The sequence below is a fragment of the Balaenoptera musculus genome, chromosome 1 (assembly GCF_009873245.2).
Source record: "Balaenoptera musculus isolate JJ_BM4_2016_0621 chromosome 1, mBalMus1.pri.v3, whole genome shotgun sequence".
NCBI lineage: Eukaryota > Metazoa > Chordata > Mammalia > Artiodactyla > Balaenopteridae > Balaenoptera > Balaenoptera musculus.
Genome location: NC_045785.1, coordinates 95749048 through 95767623, shown reverse-complemented (window position 1 = coordinate 95767623; position 18576 = coordinate 95749048). Strand labels below are relative to the sequence as shown.

At 38.7% G+C, this 18576-nt stretch overlaps 1 protein-coding gene across 4 annotated transcripts in view; it reads left to right on the top strand.

Moving 5' to 3' along the window:
- The first annotated feature begins 829 nt into the window (after nt 1-829).
- Nucleotides 830-18576, top strand: part of WDR47 (WD repeat domain 47) — a 54940-nt gene continuing 37193 nt past the window's right edge. Inside the window, exons 1-2 of one of the 4 annotated variants that reach the window (XM_036874109.1) lie at nt 830-1291; nt 17795-17961. In XM_036874109.1, the coding sequence (XP_036730004.1) occupies nt 17804-17961 (158 nt within the window). In that variant the 5' untranslated portion in view covers nt 830-1291; nt 17795-17803. The remainder of the gene's footprint in view (nt 1292-17794; nt 17962-18576) is intronic. The other 3 variants (XM_036874110.1, XM_036874107.1, XM_036874108.1) reach the window with 3 other exon arrangements.

Here is an 18576-nt window from a genome sequence, read left to right as displayed (position 1 = left end):
GTTGTTTTTAACATCAAGACCCTGGGTAACATTAACTTGTGTTTACATTTATTTTTCTGTCACTTATCACTGAGAGCATTCTTAATGAAGACTTTCTTCCAGGAGTTAATCAGGGCTAGGCAATTGAAGTTTTGCAGTTAAGCGTCTGTGCTTAAATTGTTTTCCATCAATTTGTAAATATTTTTCTTAGAACCTTTTCCTCAAGCTATAGCTTCTTTTATCTTGAATTGGGTCAAATTCTTCCTTTCCAGAAATGTTTCTGATGTTTATTACCAGTCCCTTTTGCCCATTTCCCTCACTTTGGGAGGCCCCGCTTACTGTTGGCTTTTAGCCTTTGTGAGGACCGAGTTCTTACAGGTTTGTGTCCTGTATTCTTTCGTTAGCTCTACATGGTTTTACCCCTGAATGCTTAATTCAGCTCGGTTGAGCATCAGGTATATTTGTGGAATGCTGCTGCACCGATAGGGTGGGAACTAGTGAGGTTTGCTGTCATGGGGCTTACAATCAAAACGGGTGATGGAAAACAGTGAATGTGTTAAGTGTTAAATAACAAAAATACTTCAAGCATCAAGAAGGGGGAATTAAACTGCTGGAGCCTTCAGGAAGTGGGACCTGGAAAAGCAGAGAGAGGAGAAGGCGGCGAGATTTATTTCGTTATCCCTTATTAATAGATCAACTGGGAGGAGTCTTAAGAGTCACTTCTAATGCGCAGACGACTCTCGATTCGGAGGAGACAACCCCCTCCGCCCTATTTCGGGACGCCAGGTCACCAGCCACCAAAGGGTCTGCGTGCCGGCTGCTGGTCTCTCACGCAGTCGCCGCGCCGGCTTTTCCTTCGAGTCCAGCTGGTCCTTGGAGCCCTAGCGGGGAGCCGGTCCACCAGACCAGTCCCCACCGTGCCCCGGGCTGGCGCCCGCCCAGCCGACTCTCCCTTCGACGCAGGCACCTGCCTGGCCGCCCCGCTCGGCGGGGTCCTGAGGCGCCTCGGGGAAGCGCGGCGATTGGCTGCGGCTCGGGGCTGGTGCTCGGCTGCAGCGCCGCTTGACAACCGCAGTGTGTGAGAGGCTGAGCGGACGGTCGCCGGCCCGGGAGGGGGAGACGGGAGGAAGGACAGACTGAAGAGCTGATGGATTGACGCGCGGGCGGCTGGAGGCAGGACTGACGCCGAGCCCAGACCGCCGCCCTCACACTCCCTTTCCAGCCCAGAGCCCGCCGCTTGGGGGCCCCGTCCTCCGGCCTCCGCGCCGCTTTCTCCTCCGCGGTTTCTCCGGGCTCGTCCCGGAGCCCTCAGGTTAGCGACTTCGGGAGGCGGAGGCGGGGTCGGGCCGCGCTGCACACCTCGGGTTGCCATGGTCACCCGTCACCGCCTGTCACCACTTGACAGGGCTGCGACCATGGCGACCCCCAAGGGCGGCGTTCGCGGCCCCGGAGAAGGGTTTTGGGTAGGCTTGGGTGCTGACTGGGTGGCGACTGGGGTCGTGGGTGAGGCCCCGGCGCCGACGGATGGGGGCCAGGCCCCGACGGGAAGCCGCCGCTCCTGAACCACACCTTTCTCTCGCTGCCAACCCGGCTCCGGGGGCCGAGCGACGGCCCTCGCCCTGGCACCGCCCGCCCCTGAGCAGTAAGCCAGCGCAGGGTTGGTGCCCACCTCGCTGCTGCTGTGGGGCGGGAGGGCGGCTGACTGCGCTGATTCTTCCTTCCTCGCCCCTCTGCCGAGCCCGAGCGACAGCCGAGGGACGCGCTCGCCTCCCTTTCTGGGCACGCCTTGGCCGGGAGGAGGGGAGAGTGCTGCGGGGCTGGGGCAGCCCCGCGGGGGCCGGGTTTGGCCTTTCTGACGTCAGTGGTCAGTGGCAGCAGGGCTTTGGGGGTCTGGGTGGGGTCGGGGAGGGGGACAGCGACTAGATTTGGAACTCGGGTTGGAGCGGTGTCCCGGGGGCGTCTGCGTAGGAGACACGGGAACGGGAGCTTGTAGAACTCTTAGGGTTAAGCCGCTTTCTTATGTAGGGGAGAAAGAGATTGGGGCTGCAGCTCTGGGGCGAGGCCTTGAGCGAAAGGGGCGGGGGCAGGCAGGGGCGGCCTTTGACCAGCATTTGATTTTTTTCTTTTCTGTACCCAGAGGTGCAGTCAGTAACCACGCATGGTATCTGAGCAGAGCATTTTTGGCAACTTGGTTCCCTCTGCATAATGAAGGGAGAAGTCTTTGTTCCACCCACATTCATAGGTTGTGATCCTAACATTTATTTCCCTCCCTTTGCTGCGGACTTCTTAGAATGCTTCAAGAAGTTAATGGCACAGAGATTAACATGTAGGCTTTAATATGCTATAAACCTTTACTTCATAGTAAATCCAAGTAGAATTTTGTCTCCAGTGTTGGCACGTGTTGCCTTGAAATTTTACTAGAAAGGAGAAACGCCTAAGAGCCCATTTTCCTTTATATGACATATTCTTTGGTCTCGTTTAGGAGGAAAATGTAATGAACAGTTTTATCTTAGGTTTCAGTGGGTAGATTGCTTCCACACAGGAAAGAAAAATTTTAGTGACCAACCAATTAAGCCATAACAGTATATTGTTAGGGGAAAAACACACACACACAAACACTTGAATTTGATGCCATTATGGATATGTAATTTTTTTGTGAAGGAATTTTAACCTGTTTTCTTCCCACCCTCCTACTTCCTAATTCTTGTCTTTTTCTTTTCTTTTTCTTTTTTAAAGCCAGTACTAGGAATGTATCATAAGAGAGCAGGGGTACTATCTTATGTTCCTAGTTACATAATTGTGTTCAGCCTCTTTTTCTGTTTGTGAAATCGAGTTTATCAGTTAGTTACTTACTAAATAGTGTGTGATATGCTTTGATATATGCTGCAAAATAAGTATGAAAAGATGCAGTTTTCCTCAGTAGCTCAGTAAGCTGGAAATCAGATTTCTAGGATTTAAGTTTCCCTTTGCTACTGATTGCAGTCTTGGAAGAGCTACTTACCCTACTATTGACTTAATTTCCAGATGATAGTACTTGCTATTGTATTAGTCTGGGAATGAGCTCTGAAGTTGAACAAAATAAAGTATTTGAAAGCACTTTGGAAAAAAATTTAAGGCATCTGTTGATTACCTTTTAACAGAATGGCGCACTGACATGGCTAATTAAAATTTTCTTTATGATCTATTTAGCATTTCTAGGTCCAGGACCTTATTTCTTACAGTGGCCTTAAAAGGGCTCATGGAAACTATTAAGATGTGTCTTTACTCCTTGGCAGAGGTTCTTTATTACTGTGGTGACATGGAGAAAAGGGTGTTTCCTCCCTATATGTGGGTCAGGATTGCTTTCCTGCTTTCAGTAGGGTGTTCTCATATTTTAGAAAATAAGGCTATGGCCAATAACTCTTACTTGAGTTTCATTTGGTGTTAAATAATCCTCAGTGTGCATCATTGGTTCTTGAATAAACAAGAAATAGCTTACTTTATCCCCCCGGCCTTTGCTTTTGAAATAGGAGTATTAGCGATAAGCTGCAGTGTGCCAAGAGATAAATCTGTTGTCACAGAACATGGCACACACTAATGGAGCTGTCATCAATTTCACTTGAAGAGTTGGATAAAAAATAGTGTTTTTATATTAAACAGAAGATATATGGAGAATGTAATATTCACACTAATTTCTAGGTAAAATTCAAAGACTTCAAAGAAATTTTATGCTTATGGACTCTGTGGGGATGGGTTCAGTTTCTTCTGTCCTTATGGAGAAAAGTTTAAGAAGCATTGCCTTAGACTTACTCAGCTAATAAATGACAAATCACTACATAGGACAGGAAATAAGTTGAATTCCGTTTTCTAAAACTTTGACATTAGCCTCAAGATTACTTGAATCCTAACTATCTTCTCTTTGTTTTCACCCCTGTATGTGTTAGAATGTTATAGTGGAAAGGTCACAGGATTTTAGACCCGGTCATCCCATTCTTGCTTCTGCACTTTTTGCAGTGTGACCTTAGACAAGTAACTAACGTCTCAGAGTATTAGTGTAATCATCTGTAAAATGAAACTGGAGAGTTGTGAGTGTTATATAGGTGATGAATGGGAGTATTTAGCACAGGAGCTGACATAGTGGATGCACAATAAATGTTAGTACCTTTTCCCTTCCCATCTCTGCATGTTAGGATACTAACAATCCTTCAGACCCATTCTTAGCAAGATACCTCAGAACTTCCATGGCATTTTATTTGTAATTTTTTATGATACTCTTTACTTTATATTTTATGTATATTATTTTTATACAGAAGACTTTAATCCAGGTCTTCAGGTTATAAATCCAGTGCTGACCCATGTCTGAGAATACTTTTTTTTTTTGCCATTTAATTTTGAGACCATTACATTGAATAGCCAAAGCTTACATATTTCAGCTGATTTTTCTTCCTTTTTATTTTGAGTTTGTTTTTGTTTGTGTAAAAAGATACCTTACAAAACACCACACCCTCCCTTAGAAGCCCTTGTTTTGTGTTTTATCTTCTTGTTCACCATAGTAACTCAACCATTGTATCCCAGGGATGCAGCATCGTACCAGCACATAATAGACACAAGTATTTTTAAATGAATACTTACTTCAAACGTGTTACCACAAGTAGGAGTCTCTCCATGTGGCATCTTTAACATAATTGATCTAATCAGGATTCCCAGTGTTTCAAAATTACACCTAAAATTTTTTTAAAAAACAAGGTAAACTTTTTCCAGAGTAAATTTTTATACTTTATCTGTAGCACAGTAGCTCTTCCATAGCATGTTATTAGCAACCCTAAGGACAATGCCCTTACCTTATGAGTTCTAAAGGGGATAAATTTATATTGCACCAATCACATGCTTGCCACTCTACTAGGAGGTTGATCTCATTTCACAAGTCAACACTATTTTATAGAGAAACAGTACTACATGAAAAAGGACATAAAATTTTTATACTATTTACAGTTGATATATTTGATTTAAATAATGAATTCTGTGAAATGAATGAGTTTCTATGATGAAGTGCCATGTTTTGTGACTTTTGTTGATCTATTGAAAGAGAAAATGGAACTTACATAAAATCTGTGAGAAAGCTTTATAGAACTCAGCTAAAGTTGGTGCCTTAATGTCCATTTTGGTTTAACATTTTTTCCTGTTTATTTATTTATCTATTTTCTTCCAGTTTTATTGAGATACCATTGACATATAGCACTGGGTAAGTTTAAGGTGTACAGCATAATAATTTGACTTACATACATTATGAAATAATTATCACAACAAGTTTAGTAAACATCCATCATCTCATATAGATACAAAATTTAAAAAATAGAAAAAAATATTTTCCCTTGTGATGAGAACTCTTAGGATTTAATCTCAACAACTTTCCTGTATAATATACAGCAGTGTTAATTATTTTTATCATGTAGTGCATTACATTCCTAGTACTTGTTTATCTTATAACTGGAAGTTTGTACCTTTTGACAGCCTTCATCCAGTTCTCCCTTCCCCTGCTCCTTACCTCTGGTAACCACAAATCTGGTCTCTTTTTTCTATGAGTTTGTTTGTTTGTTTTTGAAGTATAATTGAAGTATAATTATTGAAGACTGTGTTAGTTCCTGTTATATAACATAGTGATTTGATATTTCTATACATTTCAAAATGATCACCATGATAAGTCTAGTTACAATATGTCACCCTACAAAGATACTACATAGTTATTGACTATATTCCCCACACTATACATTTTATACCCATGACTCATTTATTTCAGAACTGGAAATTTACCTCTTAATTTCCCTCACCTATTTCTTTTCTCCCCCAACACCCTTCCCCTCTGGCAACCACCTGTTTGTTCTCTATGTATAACTGTTTCTGTTTTTTAGATTCCACATATAAGTGAAATCATACAGTATTTACCTCTCTCTGTCTGACTTATTTCACTTAGCATAATATCCTGTAGGTCCATCCATGACAAGACTTCATTCTTTTTTATGGCTGAGTAATATTCCATTGTGCATATATATGTGTGTGTGTGTGTGTGTGTGTGTATAAAAATATATATATATACACACACACACACACACACACACACACCCCACATCTTCTTTCTCAGTTCATCTACTGATGGGCACTTAGGTTGCTTCCATATCTTGGCTTTTGTAAATAATGCTGCAGTGAACATAGGGGTGCATATATCTTTTCTAATTAATGTCTTCGTTTTCTTCAGATAAATATCCAGGAGTGGAATTACTGGGTCCTATGGTAGTTCTATTTCTAATTTTTTGAGGACTCTCTGTACTGTTTTCCGTAGTGGCTGCACCAATTTACATTCTCACCTACAGTCCACGAGGGTTCCGTGTTCTCCACATCCTCACCAGTACTTGTTATTTGTTGTCTTTTTCAATAATAGCCATTCTGACATGTGTGAGGTAATATCTCATTGTGGTTTTGATTTGTATTTCCCTGATGATTAGTGATGTTGAACATCTTTTCATGTGCCTGTTGGCCATCTGTATGTCTTTGGAAAAATGTCTGTTCAGATTCTCTGCCCATTTTTTAATCAGGAATCAGGTTGTTTGTTTTTTGATGTTGAGATGTATGAGTTCTTTGCATATTTTGGATATTAACACCTTACTGTATATATTGTTTGCAAATTTTTGTAAATTTTGCTTTTTTGTTGTTTACATTATTTTGAGAGCTTGGAAATAGAATTGGGTTGGTCTTCTTTCCAACTTTAGGAAAAGCTTTTGAAATGAAATTCTGGGAAGTGCAAAAAACAGTATCTCACAACTAGATGATGTAAAGCAACTTTAGGTGTCTAGGTGTGTTCACTGTATAGTACCCACATAATGGGAATTGTTAATTTCACTGTGTACAGTTGTTGACCAGACCATACCTGGAGTATTGTGTTCTATTTCAGATGCTTTAAAGAGAGAGATTAACAAATGTTCAGAGGAGAATGACTAGAATTGTAGGGGATCTGGCAGGTATGTGAAGAATGGTTGAAGGAAGTAGGGAAACAGACCTGATGATTGTCAGATTCAAATGTGTAAAAGTTTTTAACGTAACAGATTTTTATTATGCTGACCCAAAGACATACTTAGATGAAAGTAGATTTTAATTCAATATTGGAAAACAAAACAAAATGCCTTTTTATACTTGAGAAAAAATTAAAGGAATTCTGTATTATCTATTGCTGTGTAACAAATTACCCCAAAACTAAGTGGCTTAAAATAGCAAATATTTATCTCACTGTTTCTGAGGGTCCCAACATCCCAGCTGGGAGCCTCTGATTTTAGGTCTCTCTTGAGGTTGCAGCCAAGTTTTTTACAGGGGCTGTGGTCTCACCTGAAAACTCGACTTGGGAATGATGTCCTTCCAATCTCAGTGACCTGGACCTCTGTTCCTTGTTGGACTGAGGGCTTCCACTCTTCACAGGCTGTTGACTGAAGGCTTCCCTCAGTTCTTTGTTACTTGGACCTTTCCACAAGGTTGCCTCATGACATGGCAGCTGGCTTCCCCCAGAGTGAGCAGTCTGAGAGAGGGCACATGCCTGCCCTCAGGATGGATGCTACCATCTCTTTATAAATCTTGGAAATGACATCCCAGGACTTCCACTCTGCACTTGGGTACAAGTGAGTCAGTAAATCCAGTCCACACTCAAGGGCCAGGGACTACAAAATGATGTAAAAACACTAGTAGTCTTATTGGTGACCGCCTTAGAGACTGTCTTCCATAGGTGCCTTGGGGGTTATAGAAATTTTCTGTTATTGGAGGCATTTATGTAGAGGTTGGCAGACCATCTCTCAGAGTTAAGTGTTCAGATATTCTGTACTAAATTAGAGAGTGGACAGAGGTACCTTCCAACTCAATTCTATGATAAGTTTATAAATGCTAAGGAAGTAGAAAAGCTAAGGATGGAAAACTTTAATGGGTAATTATATAGTATGTACTCTGTTGTACTTCCTTCTATAGTTAATACTTGTAAAATTTGTGTTATTTTTAGTTCGTTTTCAAGTTTTTGTGACTCTTGGTTCAGTACATTTTCTTATGTTTCTGAATGTACCTCTATATAATAAATATAGTCCTATACTTACCGACAAACCATTTTTTATGTAGTTCAGTTTTGAAGCATACTCAAATATCTTAAGTTCTACTTTTCTCGTTGAAAACAAAAAAGCATGGGAGTAAAAAAAGAACATAAAGGATAATTTTAATCTATTTTACAAAGCACTGTTTTGGTACCTTGGCTTTAGGTGTGACAGAAAACTATACTAGCGATTTCATCATATAATGAAAGGTTAAATTGTGTTCTTAGATAAAGCATACCTTTTACCACAGATAAGGTAAAAACACACAAACAAATAAGCAAATAAATAAAGAATACTATATGAATTTATATGAATATTCACTTTGATCTTAGTTGAAGTAGCATTAACTTGTGATTAGAGTCTAAAATTAAAATTTTTGGTACAAATATTAATCTTAAAACAATTCTACATTTCTTATTTACATGTGTTTTTATAGGTTGAAATTTTGCTTAATAAACATTTGAATGTTTACCATAAGCTGCTGTGATAATTTAAGGAATAAACTATTTAAAACTCCTTTGGGACTTACCTGGTGGCACAGTGGTTAAGAATCCACCTGCCAGTGCAGGGGACAAGGGTTCGAGCCCTGGTCAGGGAAGATCCCACATGCCATGGAGCAACTGAGCCTGTGCGCCACAACTACTGAGCCTGCAGTCTAGAGCCCGCGAGCCACAACTCCTGAAGCCCTCATGCCTAGAGCCCGTGCTCCGCAACCAGAGAAGCCACCGCAATGAGAAACCCGCGTACCGCAACAAAGAGTAGCCCCCACTTGCCGCAACTAGAGAAAGACCACGCGCAACAACGAAGACCCAATGCAGCCAATATAAATAAATAAATAAATAAATAAATAAAAGAACATCCTTTATCTTAAAAACAAAAATTAAGTGTGGTTTATCAAGTAGGGTTAGGAAGTATATTTTATTGGACCTGGAGAGATCTTTTAAAATAAAAAATAATCTTTAATTTCATTTTAGTTTCTGACACAGTTGAGCTAATAATTTTGTCTCTCTAGCTAAAACGGTATGTTTAAAAGTCTGGTTAGATTGTTATTAATGTAGACTTCTAGCTTGTTTACCCACCCTATTAACATTGTTTAATAGAAAAATAATTTGAAGAATCATAGAACTATGGACCTCTGTTGGAATAATCTTTATATATTATTTCAGTAAAATGAAGGTTTTTCATTTTAGCATATTTAGACGACTCTATCCATTTTATGTTTTTCCTTGTTTTTGTAAAGTATTGATGCCCTTCCCTTTCTTGGGAATCAGTGTGATACAGTAGGAAGAGCTTTAGAATCTGGTCAACTTATGGTTCCAATCTTGTTCTAGGGTTTTAACCTTTGTCTACTGTATTTTCTTCCTTCCTTCCTTCCTTCTGTCCCTTCCTATTTCTATCTCTCTGTCTCTCTTTGCCTCTCCTCTATGTCTGTTATTTCTTTTACTCTTTCACAGTCAGAAATTCTAATTTTCATTGTTACAAAGCTTAGGATATGAATTGGGGAGGAGGAGGCAATTTCTTGCCTGTCTATCAAGATAAGACAGCCCAGATGTTTAAGGAACTAATGAAAAATTGATCTAAAAGTTAATCTAAATATATATATTTTTTCCTCCTCTTTGCCCCTTTGTTTTGTTACACAATTAAATAGGTTCCCTCAGGTACTTTTAAGAGATTTCCTGGATGGTGTTGACAGGGATGTTGATATCAGGATTTATGTCCTGACACACTTCTGAAAGAAGTATTCAGCTGCTAGTGAGATGTTCAGCCTTAATATAAATACTAGGCTAATTTCTTAACCTTACAAAGCTTAGTATCTTCATCTGTAAAATGGGGATGAAATTGCCAATCTCGTAAGATTGTTATAAAGATCAATTAAACAATATAAGTAAAGATCCTAGAATAGTTTTTGTACCCAATAGTTTTTGCATTGTAAATGTAGCAGTTAATCCTATCTTTGGGATTCTATTCTACCTGGTACCTTGACATAGAAGAGAACTTTTGAGATCTAATTCTATAATTTTTTTTCATTTTCACAGTTTTTTCTGTGTAAAATTAAAAATTCTATTTATATAAGAAATGTATGTATAAATGTACAAGTAATGCATGAATATATATTGGTTGTAAACCATTCAGGTAATACAGATGATAAAGAGTAAAAAAACTCCCTTCAACCCCTTTCCCTTCCTAGTTCCCTGCCCTCTATCCAATCTCATTCCTCTCTTCAGAGGTAACCACTCTGAACAGTTTGATATGTATCCCTCCAGTTCTCTCTTTGTCATTTATTTAGACACAGAGATATTATGCCCTCCCTTTTAAAAAAGATAAATAGGCCTATTTATATTCATCCATTCAGCAAATATTTATTGATAGCTGTATTCTGTGATGTGCCTTTTTATTGCTAAGGTACAGTAGATCTACATCACTGCATTAGTATTCTATAGTATGAATTTACCACAATTTAACAATTCTATTGATGAGAGCTCAGTTTATTTCTAGTTTTTGTCTATTACGAGCAAATCTTAAGGAACATCTTTGTATATGTATCTTTGTATATATTTGCAAGTATTTTTGCAGAATAGGTTCCTAGAAATAGAATTGGAATCGGTGAGTCAAAGAGTATATGCATTTAAAATTTTCATAGATGAAAATTTCATGCTGTCAAATTCTCTTTCAAAAAGTCTGTCCCAGGACTTCGCTGTTGGCACAGTGGTTAAGAATCTGCCTGCCAGTGCAGGGGACATGGGTTTAATCCCTGGTCTGGGGAGATCCCACATGCTGCCAAGCAACTAAGCCCGTGTGCCACAACTACTGAGCCTGTGCTCTAGAGCCTGTGAGCCATAACTGCTGAGCCTGCATGCCCCAACTGCTGAGCCCACGTGCTGCAACTACTGAAGTCTGTGTGCCTAGAGCCTGTGCTCTGCAATAAGAGAAGCCACCGCGATGAGAAGCCCGCGCACCACAATGAAGAGTAGCCCCCGCTCGCCGCATCTAGAGAAAGCCTGTGTGCAGCAACAAAGACCCAACTCAGGCAAAAAAAAAAAAAAAGTCTGTCCCAATTTATATTCTTAACACAGCATATGAAGGGGCATTTACACTCTTGCCAACACTATACATTATCAGGTCTTTTTAATTTTTCCATAAATGGCATCTTTAATATTACTAGTGAAGTTGAACATCTTCTCATAAATTCTTTGGTTATTTGTAGTTCTGTGAATTGTCTGGAGTTTTTGCTTATTGTTCAACTGGAATTTTGGGGGAGATACTGATTTGAAGATGCTATTTTTATGTTCTAGATGGTAATCACTTAGCTGTTTATATGTATTGTATTTGGTCCTTGTTTGACCCTTGTCTTTTAACTTTATGGCAACTTCTGTTAAATGGAAGATTTACATTTTACATTTTTAGTGCCAAATTTAGCAATTTTTAAATTTTTCTGTTTTTTAAAAAAATAAATTTATTTATTTATTTTTATTTTTGGCTGTTTTGGGTCTTTGTTGCTGCACACGGGCTTTGTCTAGTTGTCGCAAGCGGGGGCTACTCTTCGTTGTGGTGCACAGGCTTCTCATTGTGGTGGCTTCTCTCGTTGTGGAGCGCAGGCTCTAGGCGCACTGGCTCTGTAGTTGTGGCGCATGGGCTTAGTTGCTCCGGGGCATGTGGGATCTTCCCGGACCAGGGCTCGAACCTGTTTGTTTCCCCTGCATTGGCAGGCGGATTCTTAACCACTGCGCCACCAGGGAAGTCCACCTTTTCTGGTTTTTATGTGACTCAGTTACACAGCCTGTGTCTGCCTGTCTTGTACATTTTTAGTACTTTAGTAATTAAATATGTTTTTAAAATACTTGTGGGTTCGAATATGCAAATAATTCAAATACTTTAATCTCATAAAGAAAGATTGAAATAATATTTGAATCCGATCTGAGAAGAGGTCTCAGGTTATAAAAGAAATACAAATCACTCTGAAATGTTATTGCTTCATTATATACATAATGAATACATTATATTCATTATATTTCTAGTTCTTTCCAGTTTTTTGCAATTGGAAATTCATTACTTATGTTTCATGTATAGTATTTCAATTTTTTTGAATAGGTAATAATTGTACATGGTACAAAATTGACAAGGTACAAAAGGGTATATAGTGAAAAGTCTTCCATTTCTATTCTTTATTATCCAGTTTTCCCTCTTGGAGACAACCATTTTTATCAATTTCTTGTGTCTTTTTCTAGAGATATTTTATGTATATACACAACATATTGTTTATGTTAATTGATTCTTTTCTTTTTATAGCTATATAAAGCTGCACCTGCTTTAAACAATTTGTTCTTCACACCAAAAATCATTCACAGTTCCAGAAGGTAAATTAAAATAATTGATGAATAGAGAACAGCTGTCAGCAGTAAGAAGGGACACACACTGCATCCATATTAGCCGATTAGCAGACGTGACAGAGCCTTGCAGTTAGAAGGGCTTTTCTTTTGTTTGTTTACTTAAATGATCTAAAACAAATCTCTTTTCTTTCTTCTTATTAAACTGACCTAAGGATCAGAGACTTCTGATTATTCCAGACTTGCTATTTCCCCCTAAGAATATATGCTTCCTGTTACTGAAATGTGAGTTAAAACAAATTATAAAAGTTGAAGGGAAATCATATAAATTAGCTAAACTAACCCTCTTATTTTATGTATGAAGAAATTGAGGCCCATAGAAATTGTGACTTGCAATGTCACATTTATATTCCTGAAGGACCAGACATTTACAATTAAATGATCTGGCAGCAACATAAATTTTTGGAATGCTATTTTATTAAAGAGATAGCTAGCAAGTTTTTTCTCACTCTTTTTTTTTAGGAAAAATTACCATAGTCTTATGTTGCAGTTTGATATTTTATGAAAAAGCTTCATAGTACTTCATTTCTTTATCTGCATTTTTGCCTGTAAACTGGAATGGTAAAGGACTATTGTTCAGCGTTAGGCACTCTGTAATTCTTGGAAGGTTAAAGAAAGTGGTGTTTATTGTTTAGGATGGAGATGGGGATTAATGGAGCCTTTTTATGCACTTTTTTCTTGACTATAAAATATTTAGTGGCTGTGCCTTAATTCCCTTAATCTTATGCTTCTGAATCGTTCTCAGCCTTATGCTTCTGAATCATTCTTAGCCTTGTGCATTTTTCTTCCTTTCTAATCTGTATTATAAGTAAGTAGAAGAAGAACCTCATTGCAAAGGAACATTTAAATATCTATTTATATTTGGCTAGAAAGCTACCACTGATATAATTTTCATGAAACTTTTTCCGTATCTATGTATAGAAATATACATAGAAGTCAATATATTTCTATTACCATTCTTTTTTTTCTTATCTATTGTTAACATTTTACCTTTAATCTTAGATTTCTAAAAATAATTTTATTTCTTGCCCTCTAATACATTCTTCTAATCTTGATTCACTAAGATAGTAATCAGCAGGAGTCCATATAGAGACGCCATCTGGAATTTAGTTTGTGTAGGTGTTAATTGTATATTAGTACTAAAATACTAACCACTTTCCAGCTGGTTTCCAGATATATTTATTTTTAAAGAAAACTCTTGTTTTCTTACCTCACTTAGTCCAGATATTGAATATAAGTAAACATTTATTTCTTAAAGGAAAATTCATAGCGTTCATGTTTCTGTGATTTTTTTCCTACAGTAAATCTATCATTTCATATGGAAATACTGAAACACTCTGATTCCTCCTCCCCCATTTTGTTTTCTGTTTTTAGTGGAATACACTTTATTGTTCGTCCTATATAAATTGTGCCTGATGAGTAATTGTTCACATGTACCATGGGCTGGCAGGTCTACCTAAGATGTTATCAAGGCTGATTTTGGCTAAATAGTCAGGTTAAAGGGCCAGAGCTTTATCCTTTTGAATGGCTTTTTTTTTTTTTTTGGCTGCATCACGTGGCTTGTGGGATCTTAGTTCCCTGACCAGGGATCGAACCCATGTCTTCGTCAGTGAAAGCACAGTGTCCTAACCACTGGACTGCCAGGGAATTCCCTTGAATAGCTTTTAGAACAGTTGCAAACAAAAGCATCTACTCTGTACTTTTTTAGAGACATTTCTTCATTGATTTTTTTGCTTCTTAAGTTAATAAGTGTTAATTTATGAACACTTATTATATACTGTACCTCTCATTAAAAAATAATTTTAGTGGTTCCTAAGCTAGTTAAATCTTACTGATTTGTAGTCCCCCTGAGGGGAGGGGAAGAGGCATTTATTATTGAATTCTACTCCTCTGAATTAGCAAAAAATTCTAGCTTTGTAGTGATTAATAGTTCAAGGAGATTAAAGAATGTTCATGAATCATGCTTTTATGTTATGTTTAAAAATATATACATATCTAATTTCTAAATTACATAGCTAGGATTTTGGGAGCCTCTACAAATGTTTCAGTAACACAGGGTGGGTTAGAAAAGAATAATTCTAAGATATAGTCATTATGTTATGTGTCTATGTTTTATGTTGTATCCAGCAACAGTAAAGTTGATAAGAGTTAAAATTCTGGGTTGGGTGATTAAAATATCATACTTTTCTACTGGGAATTCTACAGTATAGAATTAAAACTTATCTTTTTAAATGAATTTTTTAAAACCCTGAATAATTCTAGGGTAATTAAGATACATTTTTTGTATCTATTCAAAATCTAGATATAAAGTCAGTGTAAAATATGTATTTGTAAGAATATACTACTCATTTTTCTCTTAGGCTTTATTGATCAGAAATGATGGCAGCATGAAACTTGTGGGACTATTGCCATAGATTCGTAGTAACTCCAGAGTTACTTAGTATTAGACTGAATGTTGAATAATATGAGGCCTATAAAATGTTTAATATCATTGGATGTATTGAACATTAGAAAATTATAGAACATTAGAAAATTATGTATTGAACATTGGATGTATTGAATCATTAGAAAATTAGTCTCAGTTCTGTATTAAGTTGTGTGATTGGTATATGGTGATTTAAGTGAAGTGCCCTCTAAGATTCGAGGGGAGTTTGCAATTATTTTTTCTGAGAGTTAAATTAGCAAAAGCCATTCTTTTCTAGTAAGAATTATCTGAAGATTTGGGGAATGCTCAAATTGCTAATCTCAGAGACAGTTCTGAAATATGATCAGAATTTATTGAATGGAAATATCATTAATTTTATTGTACAAAGTCTTTTGGACAAAGTCTATGAACAGAAGGGTGGTCAGCTCAGAAGATAGCAAAGGGAAACCCAAAGCATGAGGAATTGGGTGGCTGGCCTGTTGGGGGAGACAGATTTGTAAGTTTGTTTCCTGAGGTAGGCATGTCCTTATTGTGGAGATGGATGTATGAGATTAGCTTAGTCTGATGTCATTAAATATTTGAATCATAATTATTTTTCCATGCTCTGTCCCTTGTTTACTCTATCACCTCCACCTAAGAGAGAAAATGTATTCATCTGACGAACATTCTAGTCTGCTAGATGTTTGTACTTCTCATTATGAAGAAATATATTGTCAAAATAGTAGACAAAAAATAAACCCATGTGCATACATGCATATGTTTATGTTTCTCTGAATTTGGTTAAAGATAGGTCCTGTGAGAAGATAATTGGTCCTGTGAGAAAGATACGCTTCCAGTCTGTTTCATCTGATGAGGTTTGTTTGCAGCTAGTCCGCTTAGCTTGGTAGTGATTTGTACTGCTCTGAGCGTGAACATTTGAAAACTGCAACAACTTAGGCCATTTAACTTGTGTGGCCTCATCTTTAAAATGAGAATGTTGATCTAATGATCTTCAGAATTCCTCCTGGTTCTAATTCTTGATGAATTAACCTGTGTGCTCAATTGTATCACTGCAGACTTACAGGTGAGAGAAGGGATTTGAGAGAGCTGAAATATCACTGATGTTTGGGTTGGTAGTACCAATATGACTTAAAGTTGCACATTTTAACCAACCTTGTTTTGTTTGGTTCCAAAGTATAGGGTACAACATTTTACGTGTTGCTGCTACACTCTATAAGTTTCTTAAGGACAGAGCCAGTGTGTCCTGACTATGGGACAGTGTCTATCACAGAGAAAAGACAGTAACTGCTTATTGAATGAGTGTATAGGGCATAGCTAAACATGGTTTGGTTATTAGTGACTTTTTAAAATATTCTTTATTATGGCAAATTTTAAACATATGTAGGAGTAGAGAAAATAATATTGTCTTAGTTCATTTGGGTTGCTATAACGGAATACCATAGACTAGGTGGTTTATTTATAGCAGAAATTTATTGCTCACAGTTCTGCAATAGATGCTGGAAGTCTGAGATAAGGGTGCTAGCATAGTTCCGTTCTGGTGAGAGCCCTCTTCCCGGTTGCAGACTGCTGACTTCACATTTTATCCTCACAGACAGGGTTGAACTAGCTTTCTGGGGTCTCTTTTATTTTTTATGATTATATTATTTTCTTTCTTTCTTTTTTTTTTTTTAGTAAGAGCGCAAGGGCCGCGAGCGGCCGGGAACCCCGGCCCACCCCCCGCGCCGAGGGTGGCGAAGGACCCGGCCGCGGACGCGTTGGGCGGCACACGTGTGCCGCCGCCGTTCCAGCCCCCACGGCCACCCGGGAAAGGGGCCCACGGGGCCGCCCTGCGACGTCCGCCACCTCTCGGTCCGCACCCGCCTCCCCTTTTCCCCGTCCCAGCCCGTGGGCGAGGCCCACGGCGGGGTGGGGAGGAGGCGCGGCGCGCCGAGGCCGGGGGGCGCCACGAGGGGCGTCCCCTTCCCTCTCGCCCCCCTTTTCCTCCGGCGGGGCTGGCGCCTCCCCCGACCGACCGGGACGGGCGGTCCGGGAACATGCGCGCCGAAACCCGCCGCCGCTCCCATCGCGCGGACGGTGGGCAGCCACCGAGGGTGGGCCGAGGACGCCGCCTGCGGGGTGCTGTGTGGGGGAGTCCGGAGAGCGAGGGAGGGAGGAAGGAAGAAACGGACGCCGAGCACCCCCGGGCCCCGCCGCCGCCGCAGTGGCGGCGGCGGGAGCGACAAACCCTTGTGTCGAGGGCTGACTTTCAATAGATCGCAGTGTATGATTATTATTAAAAAAATTTTTTTTATTTGGCCAAGCTGCGCGGCATGTGAGATCTTAGTTCCCCGACCCAGGGATTGAACCTGTGTCCCCTGCAGTGGAAGCACAGCGTCTTAACCACTGGACTGCTAGGGAAGTCCCTGTGGTCTCTTTTGTACGGGCACTAATCCCAATCATGAGGGCTCTGCCCTCATTACCTAATCACCTCCCAAAGCCCCCACCTCCTAATACCATCACTTTAGGGGTTAGGATTTCAACATAGGAATTTTGGGAGGACACCAACATTTAGACCATAGCAAATATAATGAACCTCCATTTACTCATTATCCTACTTTAATGGTCGTGATTATTGTTTTATCTTTACTTCCTCCCACATGCTGCTTCTTGTATTATTTTGAAGCAAACCACGAACTTCATATCAATATGTAATTCCAGTGTGTATCTCTCAAAGATTAGGACTTAAAATCATAGCCATTCCTATATCAAACCTTGAAGAATGACTTGGTTTTGACAAATATTACATTAGTTTCACTTAGAATAACTGTATTAAATATTTTCAAGAAACTTGTTATGTGTAGTTTCCAGATAGTTAATAATGGTTAGAAATAATAGAACTAATTTTTGTTTTTGTTTTGTTTAATATTTAGGTTATCAACATGACGGCTGAAGAAACAGTGAATGTAAAAGAGGTTGAAGTCATTAAGCTAATTTTAGACTTCTTGAATTCAAAGAAGCTTCACATTAGTATGTTGGCCCTTGAGAAGGAAAGTGGAGTCATAAATGGCCTATTTTCAGATGATATGCTTTTCCTGAGGTATGATTTCATTAGTACTGTGAGGTTTGTAGCTCATTCCAAGAAATGTTAAGTATTAATAATAGGTACAGTATAGATAGACCTTTGTAATCATGAAAAGACAAAGTATAGTTTTTTAAATGTTTATTTTTATAAAGAACGTTTACAAAACAAAGTTTTCTGTAGAATGTTTTCAGGAGTAAGATCCAGAGATTCATTAAAAAGAGTCACAACTCTCTTGTGTTTGTGGCATCATCATAAAAGATATTTGATTAAGAAATCAGAGACTCTGTAAAGTTAAAAAAAATATTTCTGAAATACCTTTTTTTATGCTATAGAAGTAAAACATACTCGTTATATAAACATACTCTTTGTAGAAAATATAGAAAAATAAAGAAGAAAAATCAGCCCACCATCCACACATACTACTGATAATTTTCTGTGCATATTGAAAAAAAACCAATTTCGTCGCATTTAGAATTTTGTATCCTGCTTTATCCATTAACATTATAGGAATTCTCTATGTGATTACAAATTTATGCTTTGAAAATTTTCGATTTACTTAATTTCCTAATGATTCCCCTATTTTTAGACAATTAAATTGTTTGCAATTTTTCTAAATACATGTTCTACTGA